Raw genomic sequence first — 19,510 nt, 5'->3', positions numbered from 1 at the left:
TAAATTTATTTCGTCATGACACTCTCAGAATTTTGAATGGGCGTAAATCGAATAACTTTTTGAATTTTGAACGACGACATTTTCAAACGTTTACAATAGCTTTTTCAACGTACGTTATCGTTTGTCAAGCCGATTGCAAAAGACCACATAACTTTTCCCTCACTTCCGATAATTTCATTTTTTCATTTGCTCAGAGTTAACTCATTACCATTACAATAGACACTTTACAAAAACATTTGTGCTCACAACAATCTCAAGAAGAAATAATAACTTTTTGCGATGAAAAGAAAAATGAATGTGAACTGACTAATAACTCCCCTCTAAAGCAATACTTTTTACAGCATAATCACAATCTCAAACGGTCCGTTGTAAACAATTGAATAGGTTGCATAGAAAAATGTGTTTTGAAAAATGTGTGATATGTAAACTTTCAAAAAAGTTTGAATATTTAAATAGGTTTTGAATGAATTTGCGCAAATTTCAGATGTCCAAGAATCTGTCGAATTCTTCCTTTCCATCTATAAATAAGTTATTGTCATCTATGGAAAAGGAGATTCTTCAATCCGACCCTTCACCTGAATCATTCACTACTTTTAATCCACTTCTTTGGTTATCTTCAGCTGATCGAACTTATGTAACAGATGCAGGAGGGATTTGTCTTCAAGATTCTAGTGAAGTTTTCAGGATTTTTGCTCATGAGCTATGTTTGAAGTTACAAGCCTTTTCTTCTTTATCGGGTTCATTTGAAAATCCCGCTAAATACATATTAGTACTTTGCGAAATCTTAAGACTTTTACCGTTAAATTACATCGCAAACACTTGCAGTATACAGATATTTCATATCATCCAAGTCAGATTTAATGCATTGCCCGAAGTTTATAGTTCACTTTTCATTCCAGCGGTGAAACGTTTCATTGCAAATGCAATTCCTTTTGGTGCTAACCCACTTAAATTACTTTTCCATCAAGTTCATGGAGATTTTACTCCATGTGAATTTATTGATCAAATGTCATATGCCATGTTCAGTGAAGCAGCATTTCGTACAGCTATCAAAGGCTTTGATAATTTTCTTGGTGATGTGACCGCTGAAAATAGAGTTCAATTTTTACAATGTTTCTATAAACTCATTTACAGCTTTTATCTCGAATGTCCAAAAGATCACGAGTCACTTATTAAGACCGGATTTCCAGAAGCCGAAGCATTAATTGACAAATTGTACAAACCTAAATCAAAACCAGAGCCAGAACTTATCGCTATAATATGTGCACTTATGCCAATGTGTCATAACAAATTAAAAGAAGCAACGAACTCAAAGAAATCACATCTTTTTGTAACAGTTGCACATAAAGTTAAAAATGCGAAAGCCAAAAATGCGAATAAGAAATATTATATAACATGTGGAACGATAGAGTTACTTGATGCCAAAATCATCAGTTCAAAAATTGAAGGCAGTCCATTCAATGATTTCTATGAAAAGCATTGTCCTAAAATCAAGCAGCCTCAAATCACTCATAAATTATTAGAGTCATTTACACCTGAACAACGCCTTCATATATATCCAAGGTCAATGGCGATAATGATAACTAATAATTCAGATTCTAATTCACAAGTATCATCATTATTAGAATTAGTTAAGGATGAAAATGGTTGGCCATATTTGACCCAATTATTACAATGGTTAATGAAAGGATATCCAGTTGAAAATGTACTGAATGAATTCCCACCAAATATCTATGAGAAGATGATGTTTTCCTTAAATGAATTTATGGAAACATTAAAGAATCGTAACACAGATAGTATTACTCGAACACAAGCATTAGAAAATGCTTCAATGATTATCGACTTATTAACTAATGTATCACCTAAATATACATTATATTCGATATTATCTGCTCAAGATGTACAAACATATTCAGTCGATGTACCAATGTTCTTTAATCCTCAATCATTTATGAAATTTGATATTAGAGCAAGTGATTTAATTCAAGTATTTCATCGTCAAGTAGAATTAGTGAAAAATATAATTCGTCTTTTGGCTCAAACAGGTTCGACAAAGACTAATTCATTTACAACATTTTTACAGACGTTTTTCACCTTTAATAAATTAATGATTGAAGGCGTTAAAAATAATATAATTTTAGAAGAAATAATCGAAATTGCTCGAACATTTCAAGAAGAACTTAAAGTTGGAATTCGATTAAATTCACCAAATTTAGTACATTTCCCAATAATTTATGGAATGTTTTTACATTGGGCTTATTTAGTATTAAGTGTAACAATTAATGATAATAAAGGGAAAATCTCTACTGAAGATTCCCGACTATTTTTACTTAATAATTTCTTACTTAGATCTTTATGTAATGATAAGATTTTAGATTATTGTGAGAAAATCTTAGGTTGGATGTATCAAATATATGGAATTAATGAGAAAAATGCATATATTCGGAATTATATTCCTACTGAAAATTCTGATATTATTAATATTACACAATATATCTTTGAAACTTATATTGGTTTTGTAACAAAGTTATTAGAAACTAAAAAGATTCAAGTCGCTAATATAGGACAACCTACGATTTATTATCATGTAACTCGAGCTAAGATTAATTCAATGACACCATTTATGTTATCGACAATAAATCTTTTAAGTAAAAGAAATATACCAAGTAATCAAAGTATTTCATTTGAAGAATTTTTCTTCTCGACAATTTATTCTTATATATCTGTTACTGAAGTTAATGATAATCGATTTGCAGAATCATTTGAATTCTTAAATCCAATTTCTACTGAAAAGTTCTTGAAAATTATGTCACAACATATAAATCAAGCTACTAATGAATTTAAATATGACAATCCAAGGTTTTGGTTAACGATTATTAATGTAATGGCATCAATATCATCGAAACAAAAACTTTCGAAAGAATCAGTAGGTTTAAGTGTTAATATTATTTCGAAATTATTTAATATTTTACAATATGGTTCATTTGGTGATAGGAAAACAGAATTTGCTAAAAGTTTAGGTCGATATGTATCATTATTTTATACTACACAAGACACTGAAATTTATCAAAATCAAAGATTATCAATTATTATGATCTTATTTGAAAATGGGTTATATTATGGTGATAAAAGTAATGATAAATTTAATGAAGAAATGTTAACTTCTGTATGTGAACCTTTACCTCAATTATTTGATAACTTTAATATGAATGAAACTATAGTAAATCAACATATAGCTGATTATTCATCAGAATTAAAGTTAATGAAAACTATTATATTCTTTTTAACATCATTACAAAAATTTGTTGAAAATCTTCAAACAATTCGTTTTATAAATATTGTCCAATTAACTTTGAATTCTATTTTAAGAAATAATTCTGCGACTGCTTGGAAAGTTTATGTTTATATTGCTAAAGATGCTTCAACTTTATTCCAATGCTTATTAATTGAATCATTAACATTATTATGTGGTATGAGTTTTTCATTAACTTCTGATAGTTATAAAAGTTTAACATCGACTGCATTAAAGACTAATAATTCTGGTGAACAACAACGTAAAAGAGCAAGTACTGCAAGTGAAAATGATACTTCATTATATTTGAATACATTATTAACAAGTGCCAGATCAGTACGAAATGAACAACATCCATTTGAAATTGAAGAAAAAGAACAAATTTATCAAGTTTTAACAAGAAATAATTTCGAATTATTTAAGAAACCTCCATCTTTAAATCATATATTTATCGAAGCATCAATTTTATATTTATTTGCTTATAATAAGAATTTGGAATTATTTAAGACAATGGCTAAAGAATGTAATGAAAATAATTTACAAAATGATAATTCTATTTCTGTATTCTTTACTGCTTGGTTTAAATTAATGGCATCAAAAGATCAAACTAATCAAATAATAAAATTAATTCAAACAGAAGAAAATATTATTGATTTCATTGAAAACTTTAATCCTACGTCACAATTTGCATATTATTTAGCATTGTTTTCTAAGTTAACTTCAACTAAATTAGCTACAACATTATTTATCGAACGATATTTAAAGAAATTATTACAAAACCCAGTACAATTTGATGCATCTATAAAAATTAATAATAAATTAAATATTATGAATTATATTAATAAATTAAAATCTTCACCACAATTCGAAAAATTAATGAATACTATATTTAATATCGAAGAAATTTATATTAATAAGGATTCATTTGATACAATTAGTAATGATATGAATATAATTACTGCTTTTGTAGGTTTACATAAAACTCCATTTGATCGATCAGAGTTTGTATTTCAACATCCAGATTTAAGTCCAGAAGATGAATCTAAATTATATTATTCAAATTGTATCCAAGAAATTGGTTTAATTGAAAACTCTCGAGGTTATTTCATTGATTTAGTTAAAATTCCTATATTAAAACCAGGAATTATTACTTCATATTTCTATAAGTTCTTTGAAAAAGTTGATCAATTTCAATTATTTATCAATTTGACATTAATACCTAAACATATTGTCGAAGAATTTCCATTAATTATTAAAAATGCGCCAACAGGTTTTATAAGTAAAATTCGTAAAATTGTATTATTAAATCCTTCGATTTTGGTACAAAACTTATTAATGAAAGATATATTACCAGCAGAATTACCTAAATCTATGAAAGATATTGTTGTTGTATTAAATGACTTATCAAGTATCTTAACACCGAAAGATTTAATTTATTTCCCTGAAGCAGCATTTGGTAATATTTCTGAATATCGATGTCAAGTACCTGTTAAATATAATGGTAAAGAAGCATATTTAGTCTTTGCTGAATCTTCTATAGCAGTATCATTAACAAAATCATTTTTAGGTACAAATGTATTACATACATTATATATAGGTATTGATACAATTCGATCAATAGTTGAAACTGATAATGGTGTTGAAATATTCTTCGATGTACATAAATTAGATGGTTCGGTATTACAAAATCATCATTTAAAGTTACCAACACAATATAAGAAATATATAATACAAGCATATGAATTAATGAAATGTAAAGTTGGTAAATATATTCAATCAAGTGAAATAGTTATAACAATTTCATCATCATTTAGAGTACAAATGATATCATTTTCATTACTTTTAATTGCACAAAATCAAGCGACTTTAATGAACCAAGCAATCCAATTATTTGAAGCTGCTATTCATTCAGGTAAACCAGTTGTTAATTGTAGTGTTTATGTAGCTGATGATTGTACAGTTAATATGACAAATCTCTTTAAAGAAGTTGTCGAAAAGAATTTAGTATCAGATGTAGTAGAGAACTTATCATTGTTATTAAAAATTAATCAATCTGAAGCAGCTTTAAAGAATTTACTTCCATTATTTATCGAATTTATGAATTCTTCTGATAATGTACCTTTAATGTATACAGTTTTATCGAATTTATTTGAGATTTCTTATACTAATACTGCTTATGCAAGTATATTGACTTCTTATTTCTTAAATGATTTAACAAGTGAATTAGCTATAGAAGTTGCATTCTATTTAATTGCTCAAATTAATACTATTGATGAATCCCAAAATACTATAACACAAAAGTTCTCTATTGCTCGAAGAGCTGCTCAAGCATTTATGAGAAAACATGGATCATTAGTAGGTAAAATTGTTATTGATACATTCTTTGATGGTACTATATGTCAAAAATGTTATGGCGATGCAGTTAATCCTACGAAAATCTTTTCGATTATTTCCAAATTATCATTTAATTGTCCTGAATATGTATTAACTAATTTACCATTATTCTTCTTTTCAACTATTATGAGTGGTGTTTATACTACACTTGAATTAATATCACTTGTCAAGTCTTGTTATGAAGCAATGTTTTGTTCATTACTTAGTATATTTCCTAATTCAGAAAGAATTATTAATAAGTCACGTGATAAAATACTTCAATTATTAGAACATCCTAAAGTATTACCAGCTATTAAATTAATTGATCTTGTTGATAAATTAATGGAATCATTTGGCAAAGATTATCAAAAAGATTTTAGGGAATTATTTAATAAAACTTTACCAAATGATAACCCTTCAATATTTTATCTTAAGACTACTGCAAATATTTACTTTACTGGTGGTACTAAAGAAATTGTTATTGATTTAATTAAAAACCTTCCAAAGTTATTTAAATCTATTGACTTCTCTTATCAAAAACTTGCAATTTGTCTTGAATCAATTGCTTCTGCTATTAAAATTATTAGTAATGATATGAAAACTATTAAATATTTGGTTTGGGTATCATTATTCGCTGCTAATCATTCGAATACAATGCTTAGAATTGCAGCTAATAAACTTTTACATATGTGTTTACAATGTATGTTCGAACCTAAACAAAGTATTGAATCAATTCGTAATCAAGTTTCTGACAATAATAAAATTAAAAATGATATCAAAAATTTGGAATCTTCACTTAATATTAACTTCGAACGTGACTTTTATCAAGCTTTCGTTATGTCCCTTATGAGATCGATTGAAGAAATTGATACTCGTCAAACAACAATATCAATCTTTAATCTTTGTGTTGATAATCTTTTGGATTCTTCGGAGAAATTGATTTACTTTGTGGTACCTTTAATTACTTTCGGTAATGAAGATACTGTTAAAGCTTTGACACAAAAAATTACGAATGGAAAACCTCTTGAAGAATTTATATTCAATGTAATATCAAAGTTCGGCCTCCAAGAAAGCGCTTGGTTGGTGAAAGTGATTACAAACTTCTTCGGACAACGAACATGTTTGCAAAGCGTCGATTGCTTAGCAAGAGTTTTAATTTACGCATCAAAGAAACATCAAATTTTCTTTGTGCCAATTGTTAACGATTTAGTGAACAGATGCTGGAAAATGATCGAAACAGAATCCTCACTACAAAGAATAGACTCAATATCAGCATTAGCTGCTGCTTTGCTTGGAATAAATTCGACAGATAATAAATATGCTGTACAATACGACAAAATTAACTTCACAAAAATGGAAGATGCAAAAGTTAACGATTTGATATCAGAAGCATTAGAACTATTAGCAAAAAATGAATGAACTTAACAAAGATTTAATTAAACATAAACCATTGACGAATTAATTTCTTTTTTTTTAAACATAAATGAGAATACTTCATTTCCTTGAAGTTAACCTAAAATTTATTGCGCAGTTATTAATAATTTATTCGAATAAATTTTTATTTTATTGTTCGAAATAGATAAAGATAAAAGCAAGAAATTGTTTGCTGACTAAAAGGTTATTCATACAGAAAACTAGTTTTCTCTCTTGGGAAGTGAGTATTATTTGGCCAAATAATGACAAATTGCAACAATCCGCCCACTTAAAAAGTTCCAAAATTCGCCATAAACATCGAAATGAACTTTTTCAAAGCAGCATCGTTCCGTCACATTTTACCCGATCATTCCATTATCAAATTTGACTCTAAGACTGTGGGTTATTCAGTGATTGAGAGCATTATTGAAAAATTGAATCGATCGGTTTTCAACGGATAAATTTTATAATCAACAAACCACACTTTTTAAGAGCCAAAAACAGCTTCAAAAAAGTACATGTGGGACTTCGATTTCGACCAAGATGACGCCTTCGTTCCAATGAGTTTTGCCACTGACAGCTTCGGTGATTCAAACATATTCGATGACAGCTTCGATACTCCAACCTTTTCCAATGATATCAATGTACCTATTCAATTCCCAACTACTACTTATTCTACTCCCAAACCAGTCACAAAAACTGTTAGTAGACCTCCTCAACAACTCGATGATGGTTCGGATTTGATCAATGAGAATAACACACTTAGACAAACAGCTCAAAATCTCCGGAAACGTTTCACAGAAGCTTCTAATGCTAACCAAACCTTACGGGCTCAATTAGAAGAATGTAGATCGCGCTTTAAGTGCGCCATGTTCTCAGGATTTAATACACATAAATAATTGTGAAATTTCTTATAAAAACAACACCTATCAATAAACGAAGTTTTACTTTTATACATTTCTACTTTGACTTTATCATTGAATCAAGTAAAATTTTGAGCGCAGAAATAAATGATGCGTATATATATTCTTGTTCTCTCTCGAGCAGTATCGCACCATTTTCCTTCCCAAGGAAATGATTTAAGTATGCAGAGATTGCAAATATTTCGGGAATTGCGGCTTTTAAAATTGTAAATGTAACTAAAGGAAGGAAATCATCTCCAGGGATAGCTTCACCTGAATCAAATCCATAAATGTTTTGCAATGTTTCAACAACATTTGAGATGATATCAAATATGTCAAGTGGTGCATTAAATTTAGTAATTCTTTGTAACTTTGCAACAGCCGATTCAAAGTAAGGACCAGTTTGAAGTAATTTTTGCAGTGATTTTGAATGTCCTTCATTAACGAATCTTTCAATGAAAATCGATTGTTGCGCTACCAATTTTTCTCCTTGTTTTAACAATGGTGCTTGTCTCTTTAGGAAACTTGACATCGGGAACAATTGTAATATATATGAATGAAGCTGTTTCTTTAGGGAATTTACCTCAGATTTCTTCAAACCGTTCGCGCACGAGAAATTGATAACTTTATCGGCGGTTCTTTGGAAAGTTTCCAACCAAAAATTTGAGTCGTGAATGAATTTGTCCTTTTCATTTAATATTGCGTTCCAATCCTCTTTATTCTTCAAGAAATAAAACGCGACAAGTTTTTGATGTATGAACGATCTTTGTTGGTAATTTAATTTTTGTAATGATTGATAATTATCTGATAATTTATCCAAAATTTCTTGATTAAAGAACGAATTCGAAATTATTTTCTTTTGTGAAAACATTTTTTCATACATTATATCTTTAGCTCGATTAATAATAACATCAGATGGTATATTTAATGCAATAACTTTCTCATATATAATTGATGTAGTAGTTTGTTCCATTGCAGAGTTAATTTCAATCGCTCTTTTTAAATTCGATTCTAAAAACTCTTTAATTGTTTGATAATTATTTTGTCGTAATGGAATGTTTTGTAAGTAAAATATTAAATGTTTCGCAACATATGTTAATTGATCATTTGCAATCTCTTGTTGATCGACTGGTATAAATACTGAGTTCAAATGTATGTCTTTTCGTTTATAGTTTTGGATGTCAATCGTTAAGTTGTCACACCATAAATCTGTTGTTTCATATTCTTTAAAATTAATTCTTGTTTCAAATTCACATAATGAACGAAAATGTTGCATACCGCCTTTCGTAGGAGAATTATTGATGATATGCGCTATTAAGATTAAATCAGTGGTAGAAAATAATTGTAATGGACAATCAATCTTAAAACCGCTGATGACATCACGAATGCTGACTTTGTCAAAATCGGATGAACCACGAATTAAGTAGTTTATAAGCGTCGTGGCTTCTTCTGATCCATTGTCAGAGTCAGAAATGCTATCAGGAGTGACATTAAAGCCTAAGGCAGTGCCAAATGCTTTGGATAAAAAGGGTAAGACATGGGTGTTTGGTAATATGTAACTTGCAGGAAATATACCAAATAACATGGGATTGGTAATGGATGGACGAATTATAGAATCATAAAAGATAACTTTTATCAATAATTTCCATTCATCAGGATTGTCTGGAAAACTTCCTGAAACTGTTTGATATAGCTCGCGGAAGAAATATAATATGATGTTTGGCATTTTATTCGCATTTTTGATAAGAAGAGATAATATGATTTTGGCATAATTGGTAACAATAGGCATAAAGTCATGATCCTGTGTAAGTTGAGGGTCATTAAAGAGATCTAAAAGTGGATTAGATAATGAAGAAATTAGATAATTTTGAATTCCTGAAATAAGAAAAAATTGTCGTATAAGATCTTTGACAAAATTATTACGAAAAGATGATGAAGTTGTTATTGGTGGATCAATATTCTTTTTGGCAAGATATTTCATTTCATTCATAACCATATATATAAGAGATGAAACGCAGGTTTTACTTTGCTCTTTGTTCCAACAAAAACCAAATAATGACATTAAAGCAGAGCCAGCAAAATCAAAACAATATTCTTTAAATCCTTCAGTGTGAAAAAATTTTGATGCTGATTCTAAAATATATGGAATATAGTTAAAACATGCTTGACCAAATCTAAGCATTTCTTGTTGTAATTCAGTCGGTATTGGTTGCTTTTTATCTTGTACCTTTTTGTCTTCTGTATAAATGGGAGACCTAATCAAATCTAAAACATTAAGATGGGACAATGTTGTATATCTAATTGAGAATTGACAGAATGAACGTGAGTACTTAATTACTGATTTAATAAGTTCAACAACATCTTTAGATTGTTTTGTGCTTTCTATATCAAGTAATTCTGTAAAATACTTGTGCTGATGGCACAGCTGCTGAAGCTGATAAACATTGTCCATTGCAATGGTTTTCAATGGTTTATTTTCGACAATTTAAAATTCAAAAATTTATTTACTATCGGTATGTTTATAAAAATATTATTTTCCTCATCATGTTCATTATTCCACAGATGTTTTATTAATAAATTCATTTTGCAGTCAGCTAATTTTGGTTTTCTTCTTCTGTTTTTTCTTCAATTTGTTCTGTTTCATCTTCTTTATTTTCTTCTGGTGGTTCATTGTGTTTTATTTCATTTTGTTCATTGGATTCGTTTTCTTTGACTTCATTTTCTTCTTCATTCGTTTCTGCTTCTTTAATGGTTTCTTCTTCCTCACTTTTAATTTCGTTTTTTTCTTCGTTGGATTCATTCTGTTTAATTTCATTTTCTTCCTCATTGATTTCTTTGTTTGTCGCTGTTTCTTCTTCCTTAATTTCTTCTTTCTCGTGTTTAATTTCACTTTGCTCTTCATTAGGTTCTGCTGCTTCATTAGCTTCTTCTTTTTCGTTTATAATTTTATTTTGTTCTTCACTGGATATGTTTTCGTTAATTTCTTTATTTGATTCTGCTTCTTCTTTGGTTTCTTCTTTCTCATTTTTAATTTCGTTTTCTTCTTCTTTAACTTCACTTTCTTCCTTAATGTTTTCTTCCATTTCTTCTTTAATTTCATTTTTTTCATTATTGATTTCTTCATTTGATTCTGCTTCTTCTTTTTCATTAATTTCTTCTTTCTCATCTTTTACTTCTTTTTCTTCATTATTTTCCTCATTTGATTCTTCCTCTTTGTTGATTTCTTCTTTTTCATTCTTAATTTCGTTTTCTTCTTTAGTTTCTTGTTTTGATTCGGATTCTTTTTGAATATTATTTTCTTCTTTGATTTCATTTTCTCTTTCATTAATTTCTTTAATTGATTCCGCTTCTTCACCATTAGTTGTTTCTTCATCAAATTGAATTTCATTTTCTTCGTTTTTAGTTTCTTGCTTTGATTCAGATTCTTCTTTAATATTATTTTCTTTTTTGTTAGTTTCTTCTTTGACTTTATTTTCCGCTTGGTTGACTTCTTCTTTAATTTCTTTTTCTTCTTCATTAATTTCTTGCTTTGCTTCTGCTTCTTCATTAGCAATTTCGTTTTCATTTTTAATTTCGTGAATTTCCGTTTCTTTTCTGTTCTCCTCAGTTTCTTCTTCAGCTTTTGTTTCATTCTTATTATCATTTTCCATGTTAATCTCTTCTTTAGTTTCATTTTTATCTTCTTCTTTAATTTCGATCTTTTCAGATTCTTCTTTCATTTTTGTTTCGTTGTTATTATCATTTTCCATGTAAATCTCTTCTTTAACATCATTTTTATCTTCTTCTTTAATCTCCTTTTCTTCTTTATTTCCAATGTATTCCTTATTAATATTTTCACATTTAATTTCTTCTTCTTTTACTTTTACTTCGTTTTCATCCTCCTCAGCAATAATTGACAAAGTATCCAAATATTCGACTTGCGAAGGGAAATTATCATTTTCTGTTGTTAATATACTACTTTCAAATTTCGAAGATTCTGGAGTTTCTTTATCCTTGTTGAATGTTAATTGCGAAGCTATTAAGAATTGCGATTCGATATGTCTTAATCTTTCTTCTTCATTTTTTTCTTCATTTTTCTCTATAATTGGCTCTTCATTTATTTTCATCATATTAAATTCTTTATTAATTTTATAAACAGCAGATTGCATTGTTCTCGCTTGAATCATTTTTAAGTCCATTACTAATCTTTTTATTGCATAAGTAAACAAATATGGCTTCTTTGGATCATATATATAACTTTCGCCAGAAATTTTGGAATTCTTTAAATCGATTTCATTCGGAATCGAAAAGTTAATATTAATTTTAGTAAGATCCCAAAATAACTTATGACTTACCTTAAATAATAACTTTGTAGCTTCTCTAAAACTTGCAATTGTTTTACTAGATTTAAGTTTGAGTGATGTAAAAACATCAGAAACTCCTTTACTATTAATAAATTGTATCTCGGATGTTAAGTTAAAACTCGTAATTGGTGATGAGATCATCCTTCCAATCGCTTGAAGAAGCTGAACAAGAAAATATAATCCGCTGTCGAATTCATCATATTGAACAGGATCAGGAGTATTAGTGCCAATTCGATTTCCATTAATGGTGGCATAATGTCGAAAGGTAGAAATACGAAAAGTAGAGGCAAGCATTATAGAGTTAAAATCTAGATCACTACTATTTCCAATAGATGTGGAATGTGGAATCGTTGTGGATGTGGGAATTGGAGCACACTCTGGTAGTGTTGGTTTAGATGATAAAAGTGCGTCTAAATGCTTTTGAGTATTGGCTGATACAACTCTAAGAGGTTTCATTTGTGCATTGATTTCGGCGAGCTTTTGGTTGAGAACATTTTCTGTATTAGAGTTAATTGCGCCATCCTTTAGTTTTTTGCTTTCTTTAGTGTAAAATTTGACTTTGGATTTAAATATGTTTGATGTAAGAACCGAACATTTTGGACAAAAAGGAAATATGCCAAGTCCTTTCTTTTCGATAAAATCTCTTAAGTTTTCGTATGTATGTCTTCCTTCCCAATCATTGTAACTATCAGATTGAATGATTAACGTCTGTAATTCAAGTAAATCACCTTTAACATTTCCTTGAGACCTTCTACGAAATTCGTTTTGTGGCTTTTTTGGCTTTGGATTTAAAAAATCTTGGGAAAGATATGAAATATTGTTGCAATGTCTACACACATATAAAATTTTTCCTTCTTTGTCTTGCTCATTGGTTTTTGACGGTGATTGAGGGGTTGAATTGTTTAAATCTGTTGTGTCCTGTTTGTTTTGCTCCAAAACAACTTTAAACGGCGCCGTGCACCAAAAGTTCATCAACGTATTAAAATCAGTTCAAAATTGGCATTTAGATAAATTGTTTCTAGGGGGAACTAAACATACTTTGCAAATTAAATAACAGCGAAAAAAACAAATTTAAAATATGGCACATACCAAATTTTATCTAAAGACCACAAATAATAGAAAAGAAAAATCAAAAACAATATGTTGATCAAAACTTCAAATTAATACATAAACAAAAAGCATAATTACATTTATATTTTTATTGCTCACAAACTAATGGAATGTTTTCAATTGAGAAAATTGGTGGTAACAGATCAGATTCAGGATAAAAGTTTTTAACATTGTAAACAAGTTTAGGATTTTTTTGAACAAGGGTGGGAAAAGACGTGTTAGGAGGAATTGAAAAGAGGAACCACCTTTTAATTAATTCTTCACCAACTATTTTTTTCAATTGCTTTCGTGTTGCAGTAGGACAATAAATGTTTCGAGTCCAGTTCGCCGTTTTGAGTCGGTTTGATAATGTTGCTTCTTTTAATGATAGTATTTTTGCAACTTTCTCCTTTTCAATTGCGATGGAGCCAGGAAATATGATAATGCCAATATCTTTTAATATTTCTTTTGGGTTGTTAGTCAGCTCGACTGCTTTCATAACTATAATTGTAATTTCTTCTGTAATTTGATCTTTTGATTTTTGTTTTGTATGTTCGCATCTTGTTAAAGCGAACATTGATGTTAATATTGACTTCAAACATTCGCTTGGTCGGAATTTTTCGGCAATCATTTGATAATTCTGCTTAACGTACAGTTTACATCAAGTTAAACGTTCTCTCTTTTATAATTCTCGCTTATTTAAAAAACTTACAGAAAGTTCAAAAATTTTTTCCTTTTCTTGCTTTTTTTTTGCCACTGATGCAATTATTCGTTTAGGATAAATTTGGATTCTATCTATTGATTTTTTTATCTTTAGATTTTCTTGATTTATAAGAATTTTTAATAAACATCATTCCTTTTTAAAACAATGAAATTAATTTTATTATTCATAATAATGAGAATGATAAAAATTTGTTGAAATGTGGCCGATAATGCAAGGCGCTCAGAATTAATGGCCAATGTAAACATTTATTGAATGCTTGTCAGTATTTTATGACGAGAGCTTTGAAAATTGATCAATTTTAGCGGTTTACGTAAACACTCTCATTCAAAAACCCGAAATAATCGATGGCTGGTGTTAGAAAATTCAATATCCTGCTTAGCGCACCAAGGTGTCACCTTACATTAGAAAAAACGGTCTATCAAATTGACGACGATAGGATCAACATCACATCACAAAATAAGGGAGTTGACGGTTATATAACTTTTTTGAAAAAAAAGTCATTTGCTTTTTGATAACATTTGATACCGCTGAATATTTCTTTCTCATTTTCCAATGAGCACGACTCTTGAGGTTAAGATCGTTGGTGGTAAGGCGATTCGATCTATGAATCCAAGCATTCAAGCTCCAACAACATTCTCTGTTATTAGGTTAGCAAGTCAAGATCCAACCCAAGCTAAGATTACTAGAGTAATCGAAAACAACGCAGATCCACAATGGAACGAGCAGTTTTCTATCGATTATAAAGATCCCAACGAAAATTTGTTAATTGATCTCTTTGAAAAGGATGGAAATCAACAAAGACCAATTATGCAACAAATTGTCTACCCACTGAACCAACTTAAGCCTGATGGCACACAAATCAGTTGCACAAACAAAATTGGCTATCAAATTGGCGATCAACAATTCACAGCTGAATTTTCATTCCAACTTTATGCTCACGTTCCATCAGCTTCTCCACAACAACCACAAGGACCACCACGTCCACAACCAGGTGCTCCCATAGTTGGCATTAAAGAAAAGAAGGGAGAAAAACTCCTCATTCCAACATACAAATGTCATATGAGAATCATTTCAGCTAAAGGCTTATTACCAGTTCCACCCAATAAGAAGCCAAATCCATATGTTGTAGTTCAAATTCGTGGTTCAAATGAATCTCATACAACGAAAGAAAAGAAGAACACGTCCAATCCAAGGTGGAATGAGAAGTTCTCAATGAATGGCTTCTTCCTTGGTAGTGATACGATCCGTTTCTATGTATATGATAAAGATAAGAAGAAAGATCCCAAGAAGAACAAATGCATAGCATATGGTCGTGTCAACGTTAACTCTCTTCAATTTGGCCATAACAGTACCATTCTTATCAAACTTAATAAGACTGTTGATTTCAAGCCAACCAAAGATGCCAAATCAGAAAAAGGCTCTGGTGGTGAACTTAAGCTTCAAATCCACATTGCCAACATCAGTGACAAACCATTTTCTACTAAGCCATTTGATTATCAACCATGTGAAGCGGCCATTCAACTTATCAACGTTGAAAACTTCCCACCGCCCGAGAAAGAAGGCAATGTCAAATTCTATCTCATCTGTAAGTTGACACATTGTGCCAATCAACAAAAGCAAAAGACACATACAACCAAAGGAGCCGAAGGTAATATTCTTCGCTTCCGTGAACAAAAGCTTTTCAACATTGATTATGGTACCCAACAAATCTTAAAGATCTATCTTGTTGATGATAGTAACAAGAAAGGAACCAAAGTTGGAGAACTTGATATTGACTTTAATGAAATTCCAATTGGTAGTGCAATCAGTGGCTCATTACCATTCAATCTTATCTATCCATCGATGGCATCCAACTTGGTATTCCGTCTTCATGTTATCAAGAAGGGCGATAAACCATTTGCAGGGCTTACACAAGAAACACAAGATCCTAATAGCCTTAGCATTAGCTTTAAGGTTCTTGAAGCTACAGGTTTACCACCATTTAAAGGAAGTGGTGCACCAGGAAGATATGTTATTTGTAACACACAAACATTACAATCTAAGACACGTAAGTCATCCAAAGATGTTGATCCAGAATGGAAACATGAAATTATTCTTAAGCCAATTTATCCGGAGAATGACATTGATATTAATGTTACAAGTGATGATCCACAAGATCAAAACCTTGGTAAGGTTACACTTAAAGCATCAATGTTTAAACTTGATGAACCATTTGATCATTGGTATCCACTTGAAGGCACAGCCGAAGGAAAGATCCATTTAATCATCACAATTACTAAGCCAGAAGCTACACCAATTGTTATGGATTACATGGAAGAAAAGAGTGATTCAGAAGTTGAATTCATCCCAGAAGATAAAGAAGAATCATCAGTTGCTGATGAACAATCTTCATCTTCATCTTCTTCTTCATCTTCATCATCATCACATTCTAAGAGTCATTGTTCATTCTCATGGGGTAGTTATGGACCAGAATATTCTACTGACTTCTCATCAGCTACTTCATGTTCTTATAAACTTTCTGCGATTCATTCAGCAGAAGAAAAATATCATGTCCATGTCCATAAAGATAAGAAGAATGAAATCAAGCCAGAAATTGGAGATGTTATCATTTCGGGTAAAATCATTGAAGCTAAAGGCCTTGTTAAGGCAGATCTAAATGGTACTGATTCATATGTCGTATTAAAGCTTATCGACAATGGTAAAGAACTCGACAAGTTTAAGACTGACGTTGTTTCTAATACACAAAACCCAACTTATAACAAGGAATTTAACTTCAAGAAAGCAGTTGGTCGAAAGGCTTACATTTATATTGCCATATATCAAAAGAACAAGATATTAAAGGATGTCCAAATCGCATCTGCTAAATTGGAATTAGAAAAAGTTGACTTCGAAGATGACAAACCAATTAAGATTGACTTAAGTAAGCCACCCAAATTATTTAAAGCAATTGAAAAAATTGTCGATTTTGGTAATCTTTACATTACCCTCAAGAGAACAAACACATTCAAAGAATAAACAATTCAATTGAAAAATCAATTCAAATTTTGATAAAATTTCGCCGGTTAATGATAACGGGAAATGAGTTTTTGTGTACTTTATTTTTTGTTTTGACTGGAAATTAACCGCAATTCGATCAAAATTCGCTTCACATACAAACTGCGATGGAGAAAAGCGATTATTCGGTTCTCCCTGACGCGCTGAGGCAATACGCAGAACTCGAAGACTTGATTTTCGAAGGGTCGAAAGAAAGTTTAGAGAAGGCACAAAAAATTGTCGATGATGTTGGAAAAAATATTACAAAAGCATATTTGTTCATGATCACTATTTTGGCTGGTTCAGTGAATGATAAAAGGATTCGAGAATATGCCGAATTTTTAAAAAAGAATGGACCATATTCAATTGATGTATTTATGCCTTCGAACTTTGCTCAATACCTTGTATTAACAGGTGTTGTTGATAAGGAACAATTCTCGGATAAGGTTTATTTGAAACTTAAAGATTTTAAGTTTGAATGGGAACCAAATTCAATTCAGGATCTTATTGTTAAAGGAGATAAAAAAGCATTAGATGCTATTGAGGATCTTTCAGATGTTGAAATAACATTATTTGGAGAGAAAATAAGATTGATGGAATTCGCCTTAAGATTTGGTTCATGTGAAATATGTGAATATTTCCTTAATGAAAGAGAAGTATTTTATAAGGATCTCCTTTTCGTTGTTACAACACGTGACTTAAATAAGTTGAAACTTTTTAGAAAGAATTTGAAGAAAAAAGTTTTAGACGATTTTGATGAAATTGTTGAATGCGCGTATACGTTTCATGCTCCATATATTGTTGATTATATAATAGAAAATTTCCCTTATTTTCGTGGAGATTATAATTTTAAGCTTTCAATGACAGGATACAATACTGTTGATTGGTACAAACAAATTAAAGAACTTCCAACTTATGATGAAAAAGTCATTAAAAGTCTTGTTGCTACAAGTCAAATTCATGTTCTTAATTATTTCATTCATCAAACACCAGATAAAATAAAATTAGAAGATTCAGCATTTCAAGCAGCAGGTAAATTAGGCGATATTGAAACAATTAAATTTATGATGTCAACTAAAGAATATCAAATTAACAAAGAAAAATGTCTTCAAATGCTGCTTAAAGGAGCACTTAAAGGACAAAAACCAAAAGTCATTGAATATCTTATAGATAATGGTGCGAAAATAACAGATAAAATAATGTTTACAGGATTATATTCAGCAATTACACATGAAAATGAAGAATTTTTGAAAGTTCTAATTGATAAATATAATGCGAAATTTGATCTTATATCAGATACAAATGAAACACTTTTAATGGCAGCTGCTAAAAGTGGGAATAATGAATTATGTGAAGAATTATTGGAATTAGGAGTTGACGTTAATCAACAAAACAATGATGGTTATACAGCTTTAATGTATGCAGTAGATAATGAAAGGATAGAAACAGTCGAATTATTAATCAAAAAAGGAGCGAATGTTAATCTTCAAAATAATGAAGGTAACACGGCATTAATACTCGCATGTGATTCATATAGAAAGTTAGATATTATTAAATTACTTTCTGATAATAATGCTGACTTTAACATTGTAAACAAAAAAGGTAAAAAAGCAGAAAATATCGCAAATGATCATGGTATTTTTACTAAGGTTATAGACTTTAAACTTGACCAAGAATTTCGACAAAAAAGGGAGGAAAACCCTCAGCCAAAACCAATAGCTCGAGAAGATTCAACAGCATCTTATTCAACATCATTATATTCAACAGATTATAGTGATTCAGATGATACACCAAAAACTAACGTACAAAGTACAAAGCCAATTACAAATACAAACACAAATCGAACAGAAAGTACACCTTCAGACATGGAGAGAATATTAGCACATTATGATCCAGAATCTAAGATTCAATGGGTACAAAATTTAATTAATGATACATTAAAAAAGAATCCGCAGGAAAGAGCCTTAGAAGCCAAACATATCTTACAAGAAATTCCGAAAGATTTAATACCAAAAATAGATCCTTCTTTGTTGCGACAATTGGAAGATGCTTCGAAATATGAACCAACAAAAGATGATTCATATTACTATACAACAAGTGATTATTCAGATGATTAATAAAATTAATCATTTATAATATTTTTTTTGTTTTGAAACTGATTTATATTTTAGTGTTTCTTCTTTTAGATAATTTCTAAAAGTAAAATTACGGCAAACTTTTATATATATCAATAGACACTAAAATGACTCGGTTTTCAATAATTGGTTGGGCTTTTCGTAATCTAAAACTATTGAATTTAAGATTTGTTATACAAATACTTTTAGACAAATTTGAATAAAAT

The 19,510-nt window shown here is 29.9% G+C and overlaps 6 protein-coding genes across 6 annotated transcripts; 4 read left to right on the top strand and 2 right to left on the bottom strand.

Annotated features, from left to right (window-relative positions):
- Window positions 1-484: 484 nt before the first annotated feature.
- GO595_006495 (uncharacterized protein) lies at window positions 485-7,084 on the top strand (the record flags this gene model as incomplete). The annotated part of the gene is made up of 2 exons (XM_067919855.1): window positions 485-1,973; window positions 4,740-7,084. 2 exons carry the CDS (start codon window positions 485-487, stop codon window positions 7,082-7,084), a joined length of 3,834 nt encoding a protein of 1,277 aa, XP_067773373.1.
- Window positions 7,085-7,596: 512 nt separating this feature from the next.
- Window positions 7,597-7,977, top strand: GO595_006494 (uncharacterized protein; the record flags this gene model as incomplete). Its single annotated transcript, XM_067919854.1, has 1 exon — window positions 7,597-7,977. The coding sequence occupies one exon, from the start codon at window positions 7,597-7,599 to the stop codon at window positions 7,975-7,977; it is 381 nt and encodes a 126-aa protein (XP_067773372.1).
- A 61-nt stretch (window positions 7,978-8,038) lies between these two features.
- Window positions 8,039-10,432, bottom strand: GO595_006493 (uncharacterized protein; the record flags this gene model as incomplete). The annotated part of the gene is made up of 1 exon (XM_067919853.1): window positions 8,039-10,432. One exon carries the CDS (start codon window positions 10,430-10,432, stop codon window positions 8,039-8,041), a length of 2,394 nt encoding a protein of 797 aa, XP_067773371.1.
- A 142-nt stretch (window positions 10,433-10,574) lies between these two features.
- Window positions 10,575-13,295, bottom strand: GO595_006492 (uncharacterized protein; the record flags this gene model as incomplete). The annotated part of the gene is made up of 1 exon (XM_067919850.1): window positions 10,575-13,295. The coding sequence occupies one exon, from the start codon at window positions 13,293-13,295 to the stop codon at window positions 10,575-10,577; it is 2,721 nt and encodes a 906-aa protein (XP_067773370.1).
- Window positions 13,296-14,688: 1,393 nt separating this feature from the next.
- On the top strand, window positions 14,689-17,151 carry GO595_006491 (putative C2 domain containing protein; the record flags this gene model as incomplete). Its single annotated transcript, XM_067919849.1, has 1 exon — window positions 14,689-17,151. The coding sequence occupies one exon, from the start codon at window positions 14,689-14,691 to the stop codon at window positions 17,149-17,151; it is 2,463 nt and encodes an 820-aa protein (XP_067773369.1).
- A 146-nt stretch (window positions 17,152-17,297) lies between these two features.
- GO595_006490 (ankyrin repeat domain-containing protein) lies at window positions 17,298-19,286 on the top strand (the record flags this gene model as incomplete). Its single annotated transcript, XM_067919848.1, has 1 exon — window positions 17,298-19,286. One exon carries the CDS (start codon window positions 17,298-17,300, stop codon window positions 19,284-19,286), a length of 1,989 nt encoding a protein of 662 aa, XP_067773368.1.
- Between the last annotated feature and the right edge of the window lie 224 nt (window positions 19,287-19,510).

Source organism: Histomonas meleagridis, assembly GCF_020186115.1.
Source record: "Histomonas meleagridis strain 2922-C6/04-10x chromosome Unknown contig_44, whole genome shotgun sequence".
Lineage (NCBI taxonomy): Eukaryota > Parabasalia > Tritrichomonadida > Dientamoebidae > Histomonas > Histomonas meleagridis.
Note: the sequence above shows the minus strand (reverse complement) of the source record. Positions and strands in the feature narration are given on the sequence as shown.